Genomic DNA, 21382 nt, shown 5'->3' on the forward strand with positions numbered 1-21382 from the left:
GACCTTGGACGTCTCGGGCTCACCTTTGATCCTGCGGGCCTAGGTGGCTCCAAGGGCAGCTGACCTCAGCATTCCCGGCTGTTTCCACATTTCCATCTCCATCCAGTGTCGTGCTTGAACGTTTCCTGGGGCAGGGAAGAGAGGCGGGAAAATTGCACGTGGGTGTATGGACATCGTTTCCACGTTCAGTAGGCTGGAACTAGTCACACCAAGGGGGCTGGGAAATCTTTTTGTGTGTCCAGGAAAGGAGGGGAACTGTTGGCCACTTTTCTGGGTTGACTCTGCCTAAGTGTAGCCTAACGGGTATTTATTAGGGGATGAGCAAGGTCAAAGGTTCCAAGAGACTGCTTTGGAGCAGTGAGGACCTGGCGGCTCTGGAAGGCCTCTGGAGCAGGACCCTCTTGGAGTCTTGCTTGCGGCCGCTGCCAGAATGAGTGAGTGAAGGTCAGCTATGCTGTTACTGTGGGTCACTCCACTCAAGGTTCATCTCTCTTTCTCTCTTTCTTTCTCTCTCTCTCTCTCTCTCTCTCTCTCTCTCTTTCTTTCTCTCTCTCTTTTTCTTTCTCTTTCTCTCTTTCTTTTTCTCTCTCTCTTTCTTTTTCTTTCTCTCTCTCTCTTTCTCTCTCTCTCTTTCTTTCTCTTTCTCTCTCTCTTTTTCTTTCTCTTTCTCTCTTTCTTTTTCTCTCTCTCTTTCTTTTTCTTTCTCTCTCTTTCTCTCTTTCTCTCTCTCTCTCTCTCTCTCTCTCTGTTTCTTTTAAATGTTGATTTTTGGGAGAGTGTGAGCATGAGTGGGGGAGGGACAGAGAGCGGGAGACAGAGGATCTGAAGTAAGCTCTGTGCTGAGCTCAGGAACCGTGAGATCCAGACCTGAGCTGACGTTGGACGCTTAACCAGCTGAGCCACGCAGGTGCCCCAGGGTTCATATTTCTGAGCAAGAGCCCCGCTGGCTGAGTTTCGATCGTGGCCTTCTCTTGACTGCACCACACTGTGGGAGGAAAGAGGTTCTGAGGGGAGTTGGGGACCCTTTCAGGTTCCATATTTAGGGTGCAGAATGCCTGTTTTGTCATCCCACAGACTAAACCCAGTACAGGAAAGGTATTTAGCCACAAAAGAGATTGAGGAGTGTTAGGAAGAGGGACTGGATGACCGGTGACCAAAAAGTGACCGGTTTCTTTTGCAGTTGAAATTTGTTGACACCTAATTTAAAAACAAAACAAGAGGCTATGAAGTTGATAGAGTTGGTATACCGAGTGCTTCCAAACTTTCTATATGACTGTAAAAGACGGCATAAGAAATCTGCTTAGGTGTTTTATTTGCTTTTCCTGACAGTTTTCCTTTTTTTTTTTTTTTTAAATGTTTGTTTATTTTTGAGAGAGAGAGGGACCTTGGATGCACAACTGGGAAAGAGGCAGAGGAAGAGTGAGATGGAGAATCCCAAGCAGGCTTTGCACTGCCAGTGCAGAGCCCCGTGCGGGGTTGGAACCCACAAACATGAGATCATGATCTGAGCTGAAATCAAGTGTTGGATGCCCAAGGAACTAAGCCACCCAGGCGCCCCGACAGTTTGTTATTTTTGAGAGAAGGAATCCACCCATTATAGGTTATTTGTTTATATTTAGGCCTCAACAGGGAAGTGACAAGTTAGCAGTCCTTACTTGAGGTTCCCCATTACCTGATTTTAGGAGTTAGATGCCAGCCGATACTGAGATAATTAAAGGTTACGTCCACGGCGATAATGTTAAAACTTTGATGTCAAGATGTCACCAGGAGAGGTTCATGCAGACTACGCTGCTTCGTTGCAATAATATTTTTGGTTATTAAATACAGAACAGAATTCTATTCCCGTCAAACAAGTTTGCCATCTGTCTTTATGTGTCAAGACTTCCTTCTCTGCCTCACTTTTTAACCAGCACTTGTGAAAAGGAGGGTTTAAGTTTCAAGTCCACAGGTGTGATTTTACTTGTGAAGGCTTAATCAGAAACGCAGGACCCAAAGGAATGTAAGATTCAGTACAAATAAAATTCAGGCAAGGACTGTGAGGCTCACAGTGTTCTTATTTTATATGCCCTCACTATGTTTGGGACATTGAAAGTGGGGTTCTAAGAAAGAAAAAGCCTGGGCAGAGTGCTGTCCGTTGGAATTTTTGGTTTACTTGAGTTTGTGGATGGAGTACCTCTTATTTCAGAGGTTAGGGGAGAATACTGAGCAACATCTAATTTAAAAGGTTATGTTATAGCTCTTACGATGACTGCTGCTGTGTCTCCTATTGGGAGTAGTTAGGTAGGGCTTTAAAAATGTCCCTGTGGGGTAAAAACACTGACTAGGAAATGCCAGCTACTTCCTGGATCTGGAGTTTAGTTCAGTTTCTGTTTGTAGCTGTTAATTGTATACCTGTGAACATGGACACTTAAGAACTATTTTGAGGGTCAAGAGCAAGCAAATGATATCAGTGCAAGTGTCCAAGCATTAGTTTTATAACTGCGGAACTTCCAAGCTTTGGTATTCATACTTCTTAGTTCGCCATCTTCCTGTCTTTTTGCCTTTGACCTGAGAGACTCAGTCCAGGCTACGTGAGATTGGTGCACGTGTGACCATTTAGTTCAATCTGATGCCTTCGTATAAAGCCAGAAGAGGCCTCATTCCACCTTGACAGAGTTGTGATAAAATGGGTTTGGATTTCCAAGCAGTTTAAAAAATACTACAATCTTAAATTACTATGTGTAGTGGCCAATCGACCAATCATGGCTTTAGTTGCAGAAGGATGGTCTCCATTAATGACAGTGTATATTTGCCTCAAAGCACAGTAATGCTAGAAATAAGCCCTCTCCCACCCCCTCATTTTCCTTTACTTAGGTTTTTCAAAAAATGGCACACAATACTAGCATAATGCTTGAATATCTGCCCTGGTTTCCCCCCCCTCCCCCCCCCCCCCCCTCAGTTTCAGTGTTAGAAGGCCAGGTGAATTTTCACAGAATACAGGAAAACATACATAAGAACAGTACCTTCGAATTACTCATACTTTTGAGTTTGAAGAAGGACTAAACAAATCTATTTTTAACCTTTTGTTCTGTTTAGTATTGGCATTTTCAAATGTCATTGTACACAGGTCAACGAAAACTTGTTTTTCTCTTTGGTTATTTGTCCCTCACGTGGAATGGTTGTTTATTATTCTTACAGTTGTGCTTTTCAATATTAAAATTTCTTTAAAAATGACAAGTGAAGGGGCGCCTGGGCGGCTCAGTTGGTTTCGTGTCCGACTTTGGCTCAGGTCATGATCTCATGGCTTGTTGAGTTTGAGCCACACACGCTGGGCTCTGTGCTGACAGCTCAGAGCCCGGAGCCTGCTGCGGGTTCCGTGTCTCCCTGTCTCTTTGCCTGCTTGCACTCTGTCTCTGTCTCTCTCAAAAAATAAACATTAAAGAAAAAAAACAAGTGGAAAATCTATGCAAATAACATTGCAGACAAGCATTGTGTTGTGTACCGTTTAGTGCTATCCAAAGTTAAACTGTTTTGCAAGTGAGCTGTCCGCTGGCTGTGGTGTTACTAGCTTGGATTATATGATGTGTATCTGTTTACAAGACACTAAGCTCCAAAGCAATTTCTGTTAAGCTGCAGGCGGTTCAGACAGTTTTATCTCTTTAAAGATCTTCAGCATTAAAGTGTTTTTAATTTCAAGTGACGTTGACGGATTCAAAACGCCAGTGGATTCGACAATGGGGAAATATTGTAAATCCCTGCCCCTAACTTGGTGAAGCAGAAAGTAGGATCTAGGTTTCCAATGTAGTATGAGGTTGAGTCTTTAAAAGAATTAGGCCTTTTACTTGGAGATAATTGTAGATCATATGCCGTCGTGAGAACTAGTACAGAGATACTGTGTGTTCTTGATCCAGTTTTTCACAATGGTAACATCTTGGGAGTCCTACGGTATGATATTACAGCCAGGATGCTGACACTGAGAGAGTTAAGGAACGGAGGCGTTTCATCACCAAGAATAGTTCGTGTTGCTGTTTATCATTTGTCTCACCCCCACTCCAACCGCTGGCAGCCACTCATCTATTCTCCATTTCTATACTTGTATGATTTTGAGAATGGCGCGTGAGTGCAGTCATATCGTGTAGCCTTTCGGGACTGGCTTTTAGACTTTGGTGTCATTCTTTGGAGATTCATCCAGGTTGTTCCACGTGTCAGTAGTTGGTTCCTTTTTATTGCTTAATGGGACTCCATGGTATCAGTTGTACCACAGTTCGTTTAACCATCCCCCTGTTGCAAGACACCAGTGTCATTCCCAGGTTTGACAGTTATGAGTAAAGCTCTTACAAACACTGACGTACAGGTCTTTGTGTGGATGAAAGTCTTCATTTCTCTGGGAAAAATGCTTGAGATTTGGGGTTCAGGAAAGAGTGGACTTGCCACCAAATCACAGTTTCTCTGGGATGTATGCTTAGGGGTACAGTTTGCTGGGTCCTTTGGTATACGCATGTTGAGTGTTTTTTGGTTTTTGTTTTTTTTTTTCCAGACACTGCTGCAGTTTTCTAGAGTAGCTGTACCATTTTGTATCCTACCAGCAATTTCTGAGTGGTCTAGTTTTTCTCCCTCCTTAGCAGCAATTGGTGTTGTCACTGTTTTTATTTTTTTATTTTTGCCATTCTGATAGGTGTGTAGTATTATCTCATTGTGGTTGTAATTTGTATTTCCTTAACTGCTAATGATGTTGAACATGTTTTCATGTGCTTATTTGTCAACTGTATATCTTCTTTGATACAGTGTCTGTGCTTTTGGTGCCCAATCTACTTTCTACCTAGACCCTGAAGAGTTTACCCCATTCTCCCCTCCCCTAACTTTACAGTTTCATGTTTTACCTTTAAGTCCGTGATCCATTTTAAGTTCGTATGTTGTATAAAGCGTTAGACTTAGGTTGAGGCTTGCTTTTTGTTCGTCCTTTGGATGGTCCGTCGCTCCAGCATCATTTGTTGAAAAGGCTGACTTTCCTCCTTTGGATTGCCTTTGCACTTTTCTCAGAAATCAGCAGGCCATACTTGTGGAGCTATTTTTGGATTCTGTGTTCCATTGATCGATATATCTGTCTCTGGCAGTGCCTCACAGTTTTGATTACATTATGTATATACTGAGTGTTGAGATCAGATTAATTTCAGCACTTTTTTCCCCAAATTGTTTTGGCTATTCTAATTATTTTACCTTTACACATAAATTTTGTTTTACTAATTTTTTTTTTAATGTTTGTTTTTGAGAGAGAGACAGAGTGCAAGTGAGGGAGGGACAGGGAGGGAGAGGGAGACACAGAATCTGAAACAGGCTCCAGATTCTGAGCTAACATTATGAGATGTTAGCACAGAGCCTGACTTGGGGCTCGAACTAGGGAATGGCAAGATCATGACCTGAGCTGAAGTCGGACCCTTAACTGACTGAGCTACCCAGCACCCCTTGTTCGGTTTATATTTAAGTATTTGATATTTTTAGTGATTGCAAATAGCATTTTTTTTTAATGCTCATTTATTTGTGAGAGAGAGAAAGAGAGAGGGAGGGAGGAAGGAGGGAGTGGCAGAGAGAGACAGAGAGAGAGAGAAGGAGACAAGCTCCCTCTCTGAAGCAGGCTCCAAGCTCTGAGCTGTCAGCACAGAGCCCGTTTTGGGGCTGGAACTCACAAATTGCGAGATCCAGACCTGAGCCGAGGTTTTATGCTTAACCAGCTGAGCCACCCAGGAGCCCCTGAATTATGCTGTTTTAGAGCAGTGCTTCCACACTACGTATTTTGTTTGTTTGTTTCAGAATCGGGCCCCTCTATATGTAGCATCCTGAACCTACTCTCTCTTACTTTATGGGTCACACTGTGATTTCATTGACGTGTGTTCTGGTGTATGAATTCCGGCAATGAGTGTATGTAATTTTCTTAGCATGACACCTAGGAAATTAACTGGATTTGATAAAATAGCCTACTGAATTTTTAAGTGGATTATATTGACACTTCGGAATAACATTTACTACTCTGAGATTTTGGGAGGAGTCATTTAAAAGTTTAAGGCAGTGTAAGAGTTTTTTCGAAGTTGGAGGTGCTGGAGCCTGGTAGGCTCTGTCCTGCCATCTGTGTTCAGTTCTGGTGTCTGAGTGAACTGGATGGAGACCTGCTGCCCTCTTTGAAGCCTCCGTTCCTTGTGTTTAGAGACTGAGTAACAGTGGCCTTGCAGGATCAGCGATGGAGTGCAAGATCTTAGTAACTGACAAGTGCTCTATGTATGTGCCTTTCTTTCACTAGATACATTTTTACCTTTCTCTGGGACACTTACTGCTTTCTCAGGAATAAGACCCATGTTTTGAAAATAATTTGGAAACTAGTTCTTAAAAATGGAGAGTGAATTTTGTTGAGTGTCTTGTCTTTTACCTATAGGTTAAAGAACTAAGAGATACATATGAACTAATCTCTCTCTTTTTTTCCCCCCCTTTTCAGGCAATTACTGTCTTAACTGAGTTAATTAGGGAAAACTTCAGAAATAGCAAATTAAAACAGTGCCTCTTACCAACTCTTGGGGAGCTGATCTACCTTGTAGCCACCCAGGTGAGACCTTCTGATTACCTCTATTGCTATTTGACATGTTCTGACATATCCTGGCTAACAAGCGTTAATATCCTATAAAAGCTGTTTTGGTTTCGCCCCTTAGAGCATTGCATGTTGGAATCAGCTTGTCCAGTTCTGCAAATCATTAAAAAAAAAAAAAAAATTACATTGTGCAGATCAATTTGGGAAGTACTGTTATCTTGATAATTTTGAGTCTTCTGCTGTGTATTTGGAATTGTACTGAATGTGTCTTTTTTTTTTTTTTTTAATGTTTTTATTTTAGAGAGCGAGAGAGTGAGCATGAGTGGGGGGGGGGAGAGGGGCAGAGGAGGAGAGAGAGAGAGAATCCCAGGCAGTCTCCATGGTCAGTGGTCATTGCAGAGCCTGACATGAGGCTTGATGCCATGAGCCGGGGGTCATGACCAAGTTTTGCAGGCCCCCAGAGTAAAAGCAGACTTTCGGTGCTCAGCTTAGCCTTTATGCTTGCAGTTATCTAACTTTTGGTTTGATTCTTTGTTTCCCTGTCAGATCTCTGATGCATTGTGAGGATGTCAGAATAAAAAGAGTTGCTTTCATTAGAAGAGTGGTCAGGTGCCTAGTTGGCCGTCTGATCAGGGATGAGAGTGTAGTGTAATTCTTTTTGTTTCTTTTCTTTTCTTTTTTTGAATTATTATTATTCCCTCCAGCTTAATTGAGATATAATTGGCATGCAGCCAACTGTACATGTTTAATGATTACAATTTGATCAATTTATACACACACACACACACACACACACACACACACACCCACACCTGTGAAAGCATCACCACAGTTTAGATAATGAACATACCTGTCATTTCCAAAAGACTCTCCACACTTTTTGCAATAATACCTTCCTCCTGCCCTTCCTACTGCTGCCCGCATCCACTCATTTACTTTCTGTCACACAGACTAGTTTGCATTTTCTAGAATCTTTTGGAATCATATAGAATGCTATTTCTATTTGCTTTGAGAAGTAGATGTAAAGAATCCCCTTCTTTGGTACATACTTTAATTGGATATAAGCTAGGCTATTTTAATAAAGGGGTGGTTCTGTGGCATTTGACTTCAACTTAGGTTAGCAAACTGGAAACGGAAGTTAGGTCCCTGGATCCATAAAAATCATTAACTTTTCACGAGATGAGGGCTTTTCTGGAACGGTCACTCTGAATATATGTGAACCTTCAAATCTCTGCTCAGTGCTGGTGTAGTAAGACTGACCCGATGTGATAGTGTGTATTGTGTACAATACAGAGACCTAAGCCCTGTCCTGTTGGCTCTCTGGAAGCACCCCAAGGTGACAGGCTTGAGAAGGGAAGAGCAGAGCAGAATCGGCCAACAACATGATGAGGCAGTTTGCTTATTGTTTGTGTGTATTTTCTTTTATCAGGGGTACCTCCCACCTTGAGCCTGGGCGTTCCTGTTGTGTCACCTATTTGTCCAGCTGATAATGATCTCTCACCTGCCCTGTTGCAAGAACTCTTAGATGACCTCCTTGCTTTGCTCTGTGCCTGTTACCCTCTGTTAGCCAGACGGAGCCTGTGAAAACCACGGGCGTCTACAGTGTCTGTCACTCCTCAGAGCCCTCCAGCGCTTCTTCCCGTCACAGCCAAATCCTGCCACTGACCTTGTAGGCCCTGGGGGGCCGCCTTCCCGGTACCTGTGTGACCTCCTCTCTCCCTGCTGTCCTACTGCCTTCCTCCTCCCGCCACACTGACCTCCCCATGGCTCTTTGAACCCGCCATGCCACACTCCTGCCTCAACACCTTTGCACTTGTTCATCCTGCTGGCAGTGATTCTCCCTGAGATACTTGCGTTTTCTCGGTTCGGATCCCTTCAGAGGGTCTTCTCCTTGTGTGGTCTTGCGTGGTAGGAGATGGGGCCACCCTACCTACGGTCTTCCTCTCGCTCCGTACCCTGCTCTGGTTTTCTTTGTAGCAGCCCCAGCATCTTGACTGACTTGTCTTGTTTTCTCCTCCTCCACCTACTTCTTCCTTCTTTCTCTTCTTCGTCTTCTTCTTTCCCCACTAAATACTATTAAGACAGAAGATTTATCAGTCCTGTTCACGGCTGTGTGACCATCATTTAGAAGAATTCCTGGCACTTCGTAAGTGCTTCTATAAGGCGCGCCCCACACCAAGACCAACGGGACAGGAGGGAGTGAGCAAGGAGGCAGGGCTGGAGAGACTGGCCAGCATGTTCAGGAAGGAATCTGGATGAGTCCGAAGTCGTCGTCTTAAGCCTGTGAGCAAGGGGAAGTCACTAGGGTTTTAAAGAAGGGTAATGGTGTCATCTGATTTCAGTGCCAGAGGGATGACTCTGGCTTAAAGGTGGAGAATAGGTGGGAGAATGGTAAGAAAAGATTCTGAGCTGAAATGAGAGTAAGCGAAGTAGGAGTGAAGTTAGGCGTGCGAAGAGGGTGTTTCAGGAAAGAGAAAGCCAGTAGGGCTGCGGTAGCTGACGGTCCATGAAAAGTTCTGAAAAGAGCCTGCTGGATCGAGTGGCGTGAAAGTCACCAGAAACTCAACAGGAGCTGTTTTATATGTTTACTTACTTGACTTCAAGCGAGGGAGTTGGAAGAAAGCATCCTGGAGCGCGCTGAGCCTCTAGCAGGAGGTGAGGAAGCTGGGACCAGCAATGTGAATCGAGAATAGGTGTGAAAAGGAATGGAGGGGCCGAGGCCGAAGGGAGCCCCGTTTGGAAGATGGGGACGGTGAGGTTATTGTAGTGGAAATGGAGAGGACCCCGTGGACAGGGCTTGGAAAGTTTAGCAGTATGGGGTAGATAGCAAGGTAATGACGCTGGAGGAGGCAGGATGGGAATGGGATGCTGGGCCCACGTGGAAGGGGTGGAGGAGCCTGTCCCGTTGTAACCGCTGGGTGTAAGTAGCAGACGGCTTCAGGGGTAGGAACGCCGGGAGCTGCTTTCTCACTCACGACTTCCGTGATCTCTGTGGCGGAGGAAAGTCGGTGCGGTGGCCAGAGGATCACGGCTGTGAAGTGGCCCTTTCTGAGAGGGAGTTGGAGGGAGTCGGAGAACCGGATGCTGCAGAGTGAGAGGGAATTGGTCGGAGAACAGGATGCTGCAGAGTGAGAACGAAGCTCCCTGGGCTTGCTGATCCCACGTCATCCATGGGCTCTGTGTTCTGGGGTCACCCCTCTCAGAGCCCGGCTGCCTGAGCGCAGGCCTGGGGAAGCAGGCCGCCGGCTCCCTCGGGGGTTGGTTTCCCCAGAGAAGGGAAAAGGACATGCGGGAAGGGTTTTGGCCTTTGGCAGGAGGGATTAAACGGCAGACCAGGGGATCTAAGTGGCTGGGGGAGGGTAGGCGATAGAGTACAGAAAGGGTGTGGTAGACGGTCTGAACAAGTGAGCTGGAAGGGAAGAAAGTCACGTTTGGACGTGAAATTGGGTACTGAATTTTTGTGATTTTCGATAGTGATTTTCAAGCTGCAGCAGCCTGGGATGATAATGTCTAGCCTCTGACCTGTGTGGGATTCTGTGATGGAGCAAGGCTACGGTTTTAATGGGTCATGATTCTCAGCATACGTATAAAAAGCATCTGGACCAATAAGGTACCAGTTCTAAAATTTGGATGGTCTTAAATATTTTCTCCAAACAGAACCTAAAGAGATTCATTGCCTTAAAGGGATTAATTGCCCCCCCCCCCCCAATCTTTCTGTGTGGTACCTAATTTATAATTAGATTTTATTTGAGAAATTACAGTCGTGTTTCTGTGGTTGTTACCCTAACTTGGTTCTTCTGTGAGAGAATCCTTGCCGATATCATTAAAATCAGTGAACCCACCAGTCACACTTGCTTATTTTTATTTAGCACCTTGTCTTACCGGGCAACATACTGCCTTTTACTTATGCTTGTGGGTTTTCCTGAGATCCTCCTCAGAGCTGTGTGTTCTGTGCTTTCAAATCCTTTCAACTAGTGGAATACCTTTCAGGTAGGAATATCTGTATTCTCACCTACGATTGTCAGTAGAGTAGTTTCTCTGCCAAGTGGATCGTATTGTCCTTTCTTCGTTTTCTTTTTTTTTCTTCTTCCTGCCTGGCTTCTGATGAAGGGGTCTGATGAACATCATATAGAACATGAGGAGAAAGGAGAAACACCTTGTATGTACAACGTGGTCAAAGACCCCCTCACTGGGTCAGAATTGCCAGGTAGTGATACTTTTCAATAGGATATTAATAAGCCTCAGAGAGTTTGTATGTTTGAAACGGCCTTTTTCTCGAACGGGTTAATCTCTTTTGTGCTGTTAGCTTCACTGCTTTTCCTTCCACTTTTCTTTTTAGGAAGAAAAAAAAAAGAACCCTAGAGAATGCTGGGCCGTTCCCTTGGCTTCGTACACAGTGCTAATGAGGTGCCTTCGGGAAGGGGTAAGGCTCCTTTGTGGTCCTCTGTAGACACCCGCCATGGTAATAACCCTTCAGGCGCTGTGTGAGGAGTGTAGCCTGCAGCCGTGCGGGGAGCTTGTCAGCCGAGTCTCGCTCCTGAATTTAAATAATCCCGACAAGCCGCTGTGAGCAAGTGACCTATGGTCATTCAGCTCGCTCATTCACTTTTTGAAGCGTCTCGCCTTTTTAAAACACGATAGCAAACACAAGCAGCGTAAGCAGCTTTTTCATAACCTATCCTCAGTCCTCCCCTGCTCTTAAACTCCTTGACACACCAGTTTAGCAAGCAGGGTGTACGCAGAGACCTCGCTGGGGGCCTCAAGAGCCCTGTGATTATCTTGTCGGCTTGCCATTGTGCAGTTCAGAAACAGGAACCTTCCGCCAGTATCCACTGATTTTAATATTAAGTGGTATTTATCATGTGATTCTTTTTTTTCAGTTTATTCACGGTCCTTCTCATGCCATTGGTGGTGGCTGCAAACCAGCCAGCTGGCCAACTAACCGACTGGCATAGGGAGCTCCTGTGTGTGACTTTGTAAAGAATTGAGTAGCTGACCTAAAAGGGTCACGTTTTCTGTTTGCTTTAAAGCATTTGACATTGTTTCACCCAAGGCAGAGCCATAGGCTAAAGACATTCCTTCAGGAATGAAAAAACCACGTCACAGTAAACATGTTCCTTTTGAGTTCATTACTTCCTGCGTCATTGAATGGTAAGGGTTCCAGGTGCAGGAGCGCTCTGCACGGTCTTGCCCTAGTGATCCAGAAAGGAAGTTTGAAAACTTCCTAGCCCGTAGGGTTGGAGATGTCAGCTGTCATTATGGGGTATGAATAAAGCCAGTAAACTGTGCTTTACCAAAGATACGAGAATTAAGTCATGTTTCTCTGTAGTCAAAAGACGTGTTTCAGTTTATCACTCAAGACCTCAAGCTAGGCACACTTGGGGACACACAGATGAAGAAGGTGAATACTCTTCACGCACAGTGATCTGACCTATTGGGGGAGATCAGATAAAAACAAAGTGGATTATGTCAACTGTATAAATGTGGAAGCACAGAACTATGGGAACTCAAAGGAGAGAGGGAGCCTTCTAGGAACTTTCTTCACAGCGTAAAGAAATTTTGCAAACTTTGTATCTTAATTTTTAAAACTAAGATTGTTAGGGAAAAATCTGTTATTTGACGGCCAACAGGACTGATTAGGGAATTTCAGTCCCTGCCTGACGACTTTCCCTTCCAGATTCTTGTTCCCACCCTGCTTGCCTCAGGTGCCAAATTACTACTGTTGTGAAAATAAGTAAAGTTCTGCACCATAAGATGCCCTATGGGACTAAGACAAGCTCTAATTCCCAGTTTAGAGACTCCTCTTCTGGGTTCTTCCTGCTCTGTTTGCAGCGTGCCCGAAAGCCATCAGGAATGCGGAAGATGACGCTATAAATTACCCTTCCCACCTGCATTCGGCACTCAGATCTCTGGAGAATGCTCTCCTCTGAGCCCACCCGTGTAAAATAAATCTCCTTCCTTCCAAGATCTCCGAGTGCCGCTTGGTTCTTCTGCCGGGTGATCCAGACCAGTTTCCATAATAAGACTAAGGGGCAGTAAAAGGTTACTAATTCTAGTTCATGAGGTTGTATCCTTAATCGAGTATTTTCTCCCACACCCTTCCGTGTTTTTCATTGTATGTGTAAGATGAAGAATAATGCCTGATATCCGTGTGTATTATTAAACAATTATTTTTAATCATTATGATACTTCGTATTTTAGTAGCAAATGTGCCTTTTATTGTCTTGGTATATATGATAGGTCTTGTGTATTTTCCATAAAGAGGGAGGGAAGTCCAGGCCTCTCTACAAAAATTTTATTGTACGTTAGAAAAGCAGTTAAATATGTGCTTGGACAGCACATGCAGGTGTCTCTCACTTTTCGAAAGTACACGTTGCGCCACTTAACTTTTACAGAAGACCCACATTAGTACTTGTTTTCTCTCATTGAAAGAAATACGAAGAGGGTTTCAGCTCCCACGAAAAAAGGCAAAAAACACAAACAGCATTCAGGGTTTGTTTTGCAGCCAGTTGTTACACAGGCAGGCCTCGGCCTGTGCCGAGAAGCAGGGAGAGTGGCCCGCCAAGGTCCTTCCTTCCCCAGGAACTACGTTCGGCATCTCAGCATCAAGCCACTGAGCCCACCGTGCCTTCGAGCATCTGTGCCTTGTGTTGATGTATTTTCTGCATCCATTAACAAGATGTGTCCTAAGGTATCAGAGAAGCCTGAGAGACGTTATTTTTGGGGTCTGGGAATACTCAAAACCTTTTCTATTTAGATTATGGTGATAGCTCTTGGTTTTACACCATTTGGGTTTACTAAAGGTTTCATAGGAACAGGGTACTTTTGGATAGTGGGAGAAACCTAAACTTGAACATTGTCTCTGTAACACAGATCGATTAGGGGTTGATTATCCCCCCTAAAAAAAGATTTGTTTACAAAAATAACTGAATTGTAGCAGTTCTTTAGCATGTATCTAATGTATTTAGGACGTAGTCGAAGGTGAATAATTTCTAAGCCTCTTATTTTCAACAATTAATTTGTTCCATGTAGAAAAACTTTCCCCAGCACCTACTGGTATTTCCTGATGTAGGGGTGTGTGTGTGTGAAACATATAAACAAAAGAGTATGTGAAATTTATGTGTATGTTTAAAAGCACACTGATACACCCACTCTCTTTATTTTTATTTTTATTTAATTTAATTTTTTATTTTTTTCAATTTACATCCAAATTAGTTAGGATATAGTGCAACAATGATTTCAGGAGTAGATTCCTTAGTGCCCCTTACCCATTTAGCCCATCCCCCCTCCCACAACCCCTCCAGTAATCCTCTGTTTGTTCTCCATATTTGAGTCTCTTATGTTCCCCCTCCCTGTTTTTATATTATTTTTGCTTCCCTTCCCTTGTGTTCATCTGTTGTGTCTTAAAGTCCCCATATGAGTGAACTCATGTGATATTTGATTTTCTGACTAATTTCACTTAGCATAAGACCCTCTAGTTCCATCCACATAGTTGCAAATGGCAAGATTTCATTCTTTTTGATTGTCGAGTAATACTCCATTGTGTGTGTGTGTGTGTGTGTGTGTGTATATACACACACCACATCTTTATCCATTCACCCATCGATGGACATTTGGGCTCTTTCCATACTTTGGCTATTGTTGATAGTGCTGCTATCAGCATGGGGGTGCATGTGTCCCTTCGAAACAGCACACCTGTATCCCTTGGGTAAATGCCTAGTAGTGCAGTTGCTGGGTCTTAGGGTAGTTCTATTTTTAGTTCTTTGAGGAACCTCCATACTGTTTTCCAGAGTGGCTGCACCAGTTTGCATTCCCAACACCCACTCTCTTTAAAAACAAACAAACAAAACCCAAAAAAACTGGTAACAGATTTCTTCTCTGTCCTTCCTGGATTGCAGCTTGCTCTTTTCTTTCAAGGAGTAGCCACTATTCTTACCTTATGATAAACATTCCCAAGTATTTCTTTATCACGTTTCCATCTTTGATTGGTTCTTAAGGCTGAACTTTATATAAATAAATGGCACCAAATCCTGTGGAGACTTTATTTTGCTCAAAATTAGGTTGAAGTTGATACATGCCAATTGTGTAAACTATAGTTCATTTATACTACTGCATTGTATGTTGTTGGAATGTGCCTCAATACACTCAGACACACGTGTGTATCAGTTTGTATTCCCACCAGTAGGGTATAGGAGTACCCTTGAACCCATGTCTTGAACATTTGATCTAGTCAGACTTTAAATTTTTGTCAATCTTCTGGGCATTAAATGTTTTCTCATAATAGCTTTAATATGCATTTTTGTGGTTACTAATATGGTCACCATCCTTTTTTATTTATCTTGTTTTGTTTGGGGGGGGGGGTTTATGTTGCTTTGTAGGAATTCTCTACACTGCCTCCCTTACCACAAGCCTGCTGTTATAAAATGTTTGAAATAACTAGAAAAGGAAAGAAGACTATAATGACCTTTATTTCCATCACTTAGTGTCAACAGTTTTTAACATTTTGCTCTCCTTGCTTTGTTGTAATATAGGTGTGTATGTATATATTCATATGTACATGCATTTATTCATTTATTTATATTCATTTGTTTTCTGAACTGTTTGAAAAAAAAACGCAGATGCCATTGGCACTTCATCCATTGGAATGTTTGTGTATTCTGGATATTAATCTTTGGTTTATATGTGTTACTAGATCCTTTCTGATGGTGGTTGGGCTTTTCATTTTCTTAACCAACTGAGCCACCCAGGTGCCCCAAGGGCTTTTCATTTTCTTACAATATCCGATGATAAGCAGAAGTTCCTCATTTTAATGTAGCTAAATTTATCAATTTTTTTCTGTTATGATTAGCTTTTTGTGTCTCATATGCTTCTCTACTTCACCATCATTAGATGGTCTATTCCATTTTCTTCTAAAAGTTTTAGTTTGGGGCGCCTGGGTGGCTCAGTCGGCTAAGCGTCCGACTTCGGCTCAGGTCATGATCTCGCGGTTCGTGAGTTCGAGCCCCGCGTTGGGCTCTGTGCTGACAGCTCAGAGCCTGGAGCCTGTTTCAGATTCTGTGTCTCCCTCTCTCTCTCTGACCCTCCCCTGTTCATGCTCTGTCTCACTTTGTCTCAAAGGTAAATAAACGTTAAAAAAAAAATTAAAAAAAATAAATACAAGTTTTATTTTTCCTTTATTTAGAACTTTATTTGTAATTGTTCTGTGTGTGCGCTGCTGTGTATGGGTAGTTTTATCTTTTTAAAAATGTTTTTATTTTTGAAAGAGTGCGTGGGCAGGGGAGGGGCAGAGAGAAGGAGAGAGAGAATCTCAGGCTCCGCACTGTCAGCACAGAGCCTGACACAGGGCTTGAACTCACAAACCACGAGATCAAGATCTGAGCTGAAATCAGCTGAGTCGCCCTGGGTAGTTTTATCTTAAAAAAAAAAAAAAAAAAAAAAAATATATATATATATATATATATGTATATGTATATATATATATATATATATATATGTATATGTATATGTATATGTATATATATATGTATGTAATGAGTTCTCCCAGGATTTTTTAATGAGAAAGTCACCCTCTTCCCACTGCTCTGCAGTGTCCCCTTGTCTCATCAGTGTCTTTTCCTGGGCTCTGTTTGGTTCTGTTGGTCTATTATCTGTCTCTGTGTCATACTATCTAAATTAATACTTTCTATTATTTAATACTAAGGATATGGGGAGTTTTCCCCTACTAACATAATCTTTTTCAAGAGTTTCTCAGTTAATTTTGTTCCTTTCACTTTCGTGTAGTTTTTAGATTCACCTTTTCAGGTTCACCTGTTTGGATGTTAAGAACACATCTGCAAATGAATTTGAGAAAAATCGGTTGATATTAGTAGTAAATGGAATGCATACTCAATGAGAAGACCAATAATAGGAGAATGACACATTTGATTAAAAAAAACCTGAAGATAACTGATTGAAGTTGCTTTGAATTCTTGATGAGATTCAGCCGATGTATTTAATTTATTGCTTAAGCTACCTCTCAGATGTAGGTCCCATTCTTTACAGATAACATTTATGAAACATCTATTATGTACCGCTAGGTGCAGGAAAGGTAAAGGTAAATTAAGATGCTGCCCTGCCTTCAGTTTTCAGGAAAGAAATTTTTTTTTATCCTTAGTTCTGTACACCAGCCTTTTATTGTTGTTTTGGTAACTTCATTTGCTTTGGTTTCTTTCTTGTGTACTCAGTAAGACATTTCAGGCTATTAACTTTACGTTCCATGCTAGCTGTATCTCACTAGTTTGGACATGTAGTGTTTCCATTATTGCTATTTTATTGATAGTCCCTAGTTCTAGTTTTAAATTTGTCCTTGATCCAGGGTTGTTTATGAGGTGGTTAAAACTTTTTCATGTGGGTGGGATTTTATTGCCTTTTTTTTTTTCTTTGTTAAAGTAACAAAGTTGCATTACCTTATTGTCAAGAAAGTGGTTTGTCCTGTTTCTCTTTGGATTAAAAAAATTGTGGTAAAACACACGGTAACATAAAACTAAACCACTTTGACCACTAAGTATATAGTTCTGTGGTATTGAGTACGTTCACATTGTTGTGCTGTTTCTATTGTTTTAAATATATTGAGATGTTCTTTTGCCTCAATTACTGATTTTTTTTCCACATCAAAACTTTGTAATGTGTCTTGTTGAATATGGGCCAAATTGATTCGAGTTTTAGCCCTTTTCTTTAATTTCTGCATTGGGGAGAAAGCAGTATAGAATTTTTACTTCATTTTTTTGAGAAATTTTACTTCATCTTAATTTGATACGTAGACTTCTTAGACGTCAATTGCAGTTTTAAGTTATAAACTTCTTTGTTCATAATGCATAGAAAATTAGCTTTGCCTGGGATATTTATAGGTGTCAAAAGAATAAAGCATTTTCTAGTCAAATACTTAGAGACACCAGATTAAACAAGGTTGAGCAGTTTGATTTGTTGTTAGTACTTTTCAGAGCTTGTAATTATGAACTACTTGGGAGAATATACAGCATTTTCAAAGTAATTTGCCCACAGACCTACCCTATCCTATGGCATGTTGTGTGATGCACTGTGGGAGAGGAAGTTGTGGGCTTACACTGAGAGTGTCAGGAGTTTAAGATCATTTTCAGTAGGTTTTCTCTTTTTAAAGTTCCCTAAGATATTATGATGGTGTTTTCCAAACAGCCTACTTTCTGAACACGATTTCTGTAACTTTAACAATGGTGATAGAGATACGAGTCAGATGTTTTTGTCCTTGTGACAGAGGTCAGTGCTTAGAGGGAGAGAAGAGAAGTAATCAGAGAGTAAGAGACATATGGTGGGTCACACAAGCAGTTCGGAAGATCTTATGTGACTGCTGAAAAAGGAGGGTGGCAGTGTGGAAGAAAAGGTATCTATGAGGATACTGAATCAGTTTCAGAGTTGGGGTTGGCATTTCAAAGACCTTCAGCTGAGAGTCAGAGGATGTGGATTTCAATCCTACACATGCTACTCTTCAGTGGTTTGGTGTCGGCCAAGGTCTAGGTGACCCACCTGGTGGTGTTTCCTGTATAGGAGGGTACTTGTGCTTCATGACCTTCCATGAGCTTCTGACTTGGGCCCCCTCTGAGTCTGACAACTTTCCCTTCCATTGCTTTGACCTTAATGTTGTATACAGTACTAAGGAGCAGTTGCCCCCTTGGGGTCATTGCTGTATTGATCTCAGGAATATTTGGCAATGAGCTTACGTGATGTATGTTTATATGTGCGTGGGATAAGGAGGGTGAGAAAGCTGACCTTTCTTTGAAGTGTTTATTTTTATATTAAAAATTTTTTTGTTAACGTTTACTCATTTTTGAGAGAGCGCGAGCAGGGGAGGGGCAGAGAGAGAGAGAGACGCAGGATCCGAAGCAGGGTCCGGGCTCTGAGGTGTCAGCACAGAACCTGATGCGGGGCTCGGACCCACAAACCATGAGATCATGGCCTGAGCCCAAGTTGGACACTTAACCGACTGAGCCACCCAGGTACCCCTGAAGTGTTTATTTTTATCTGGGTAGGTAGTAGCCTATTATTCTCCAGTGACAAGCCAGAAGCAGCTCCTAGGGAATTTCCACATATTTACGGGAGAAGATTATTTGTATGTTTGTATCTAATCAACCACATCTGTTTTGATAACCTGCATAATAGTCTATGTGTGATTATAGGTGCTGAACTCACAATGCATAGGTTGTAGTTAAAAATATGAGGTCCAGGGGCGCCTGGGTGGCTCAGTCGGTTGGGCATCCGGCTTTGGCTCAGGTCATGATCTCGCAGCTTGTGAGTTCGAGCCCCACGTTGGGCTCTGTGTGGACAGCTCAGAGCTTGGAGCCTGCTTAGGATTCTGCACCTCCCTCTCTCTCTGCTCCTCCTCCTCCTCTCTCTCTCTCTCTCTCTCTCTCTCTCTCCAAATTAAACATTAAAGAAAAATTAAAAAAAAAAAAAAAAAAAAAAAAAAAGAAAAAATATGAGGTCCAAAAAACATATAAACCATTGGCTTTGTTTTTTTTCTGAGTAACAGCTTATTAGATAATTTTGAAGTAACACTTATTTTAAGAGGACATTTATTTGCATTTTGAAATTAGAGTTCTCTCTCTTTTTTTAAAAATGAAAACTAGTGTTAAGGTTGCTTTTGTGTTTAATTAGAAAAGACCAGGCTCAAATTAGAAAGGAGTACTAGAGATGTTAGGCATTAAATGTATTATCTTTGAAATGTTTTAGGCCTAAAACACAGGGAAAAAGTAGTTGAAAATTCTTGGCTTTTGATAAAAGTGAAAATGTAGAGTTAGATTTTCTGATTTTGTTCCTGTCACAGTTTAATGTTCTGATAAATGTGTGTGCCTCAACATCAGGTTCTTTCTGGGTCCTCACCACTCTGTTGGTGTTTCTGCAGTGAGAGTTGGCAACGTGTATGTGGACTATGAATGATCCAGTGTTTTCTTTATTAAACTAGCCATAATTTTTCTTTTTGGCTGGGTACAGTATACTTTATTGATGGTATGTGACAAGGAAGGGCTCCCGAGCCTCCCCCCTTCTTCAGGGGACCTGGGATGGAAACTGTGTAGCAGTTAAGAGATTCACACTATATTGGGGGTTGAGTTGGGGCATGGACATCCAGCACCTGAGGGCATCTCTCTGCCTCTTGCTGAGGCTGGTGGCTCAGGGGGCTCTTACTCTTCGGAGGCCATGTGGACCATAATGTCCGCCACCTGGTTACTGTAGCCAAATTTATTGCCAGGAAATGAGCTTGACCACTTTACCAATGAGCAATGCCAGCCTTAGTATTGAAGGTGGAAGAGTGGGTGTCACTGTTAAAGTTGCAAGAGATGGCCCAGTCCTCAGGGTAGCCCGGGATGCACTTGAGGGGGCCTTTCCGTGCCTGCTTTGCCACCTTCTTGATGTCATCCTGTTGGCAGCTTTCTCCAGGCGTCAGGTCAGATCCGTGACTGACAGGTTGGAGTTGGGGACATGGAAGGCCATGCCAGTGAGCTTTCCGTTCAGCTCAGGGACGATCTTGCCTATAGCCACGGTGGTGCCAGTAGAAGCAGGGATGATGTTACGGGAAGCCTCTGGGCTGTCGTGCCACAGCTTCCCAGAGGGACTGTCCACCGTCTTGTGGGTGGCAGTGATGGCACGGAGTCACGAATCGTGATTCTCTCCACGGTGCTGGGATCGTCATGGATGGTGTTGGCCAGAGGGGCCAAGTAGTTGGGGAAGCAGGAAGCGTTGCTGACAGTCGTCTCGTTGTTCATGCCCATCACAACCACGGGGGCATCAGCAAAAGGGGGAGAGATGATGATCCTCCGGGCCCCACCGTTCAACTGAGCCCCAGCGTTCTCCATGGTGGAAAAGACCCCGGTGGACTCAGCAACATGCTCAGCACTAGCCTCGCCCCGTTTGATGCTGACGGGAGAGAGGCTTTCCGTTGACGACAAGGTTTCAGTTCTCAGCCTTGATTGTGCCGTTGAATTTGCTGTGGGTGGAATCATCCTGGAACACGTAGATTATGTAGTTGGGGGTCAACGAAGGGGTCATTGATGCTGACAATATACATTTTGCCAGAGTGAAAAGCAGCCCTGGTTACCAGGTGCCCGATACAGCCGAATTCATTCACTCTGACCTTCACCATCGTGTCTTGGGGACGTGACTGGCACCGCACCAGAAGTCGTGGTTGTGTGCCGAATGGGGAGGACCAGAGAGCCACCATCCGAAATGTTTTGGACCCTATTCAGTAGGAGGCAAAAGGGCTTATTAAGGATGGAGTTACCTGATGTGTCTTGAAGTGAACCGTTGAGAATGGCATGAGGAAGGGACCCTTAGCACCAAGTGAGATAGATCAGCTTCCAGAGAGGTGGTGTAAGGTAAGAAGCACACAGCATTGCATTTTACATGCAAGGGTGAGGTTGCGTATCCTCTCCTCCTGTGGCAGGTGACTTCACAGAGGAGGTTTCAGAGTTTGGCTCTGCTGCAGTCAGTATGTAAAAACTGGTGAAACGTCAATGATAATACCTTTCAAGGATTTATATTGGTTGGATTTCTGTTTAAATTTTCACATTCTTTTGACTTATTTTTATCCCATTACATGCTTTGTACTCTTAATAATCCTGTAGCTCTTTTCTTTCTCATTTCATACCTATCCTTATAGTTTTTCTATTTATCTTTTTATTATTATTTTTAACTTATGGAATCATGTTTAGAGGAAATGGTGTATGTATGATTTCAGTCATTTAGAATTTGTTGAGACTTCTTTCAGGACTCAGTATGTGTGTATATTCAGGGAAAAAATGGTGAATTCTGCCATTGTTGGAT

General features: G+C 42.8%; 1 protein-coding gene across 15 annotated transcripts in view; it reads left to right on the forward strand.

Moving 5' to 3' along the window:
- Positions 1–21382, forward strand: part of ULK4 (unc-51 like kinase 4) — a 577302-nt gene that overhangs the window by 87246 nt on the left and 468674 nt on the right. For 14 of the 15 annotated variants that reach the window (XR_013549925.2, XR_013549926.2, XR_013549927.2 and 11 more), the window contains exons 18-19: positions 6464–6571; positions 10893–10976. Coding sequence is in view for 12 of the 15 variants with exons in the window: in XM_078432438.2 (XP_078288564.2) it covers positions 6464–6571; positions 10893–10976 (192 nt within the window). In the remaining 3 variants the exon portion in view is untranslated. The remainder of the gene's footprint in view (positions 1–6463; positions 6572–10892; positions 10977–21382) is intronic. The other variant, XM_078432440.2, reaches the window with a different exon arrangement.

This window comes from Panthera onca, chromosome C2, assembly GCF_046562875.1.
Source record: "Panthera onca isolate mPanOnc1 chromosome C2, mPanOnc1 haplotype 2, whole genome shotgun sequence".
Lineage (NCBI taxonomy): Eukaryota > Metazoa > Chordata > Mammalia > Carnivora > Felidae > Panthera > Panthera onca.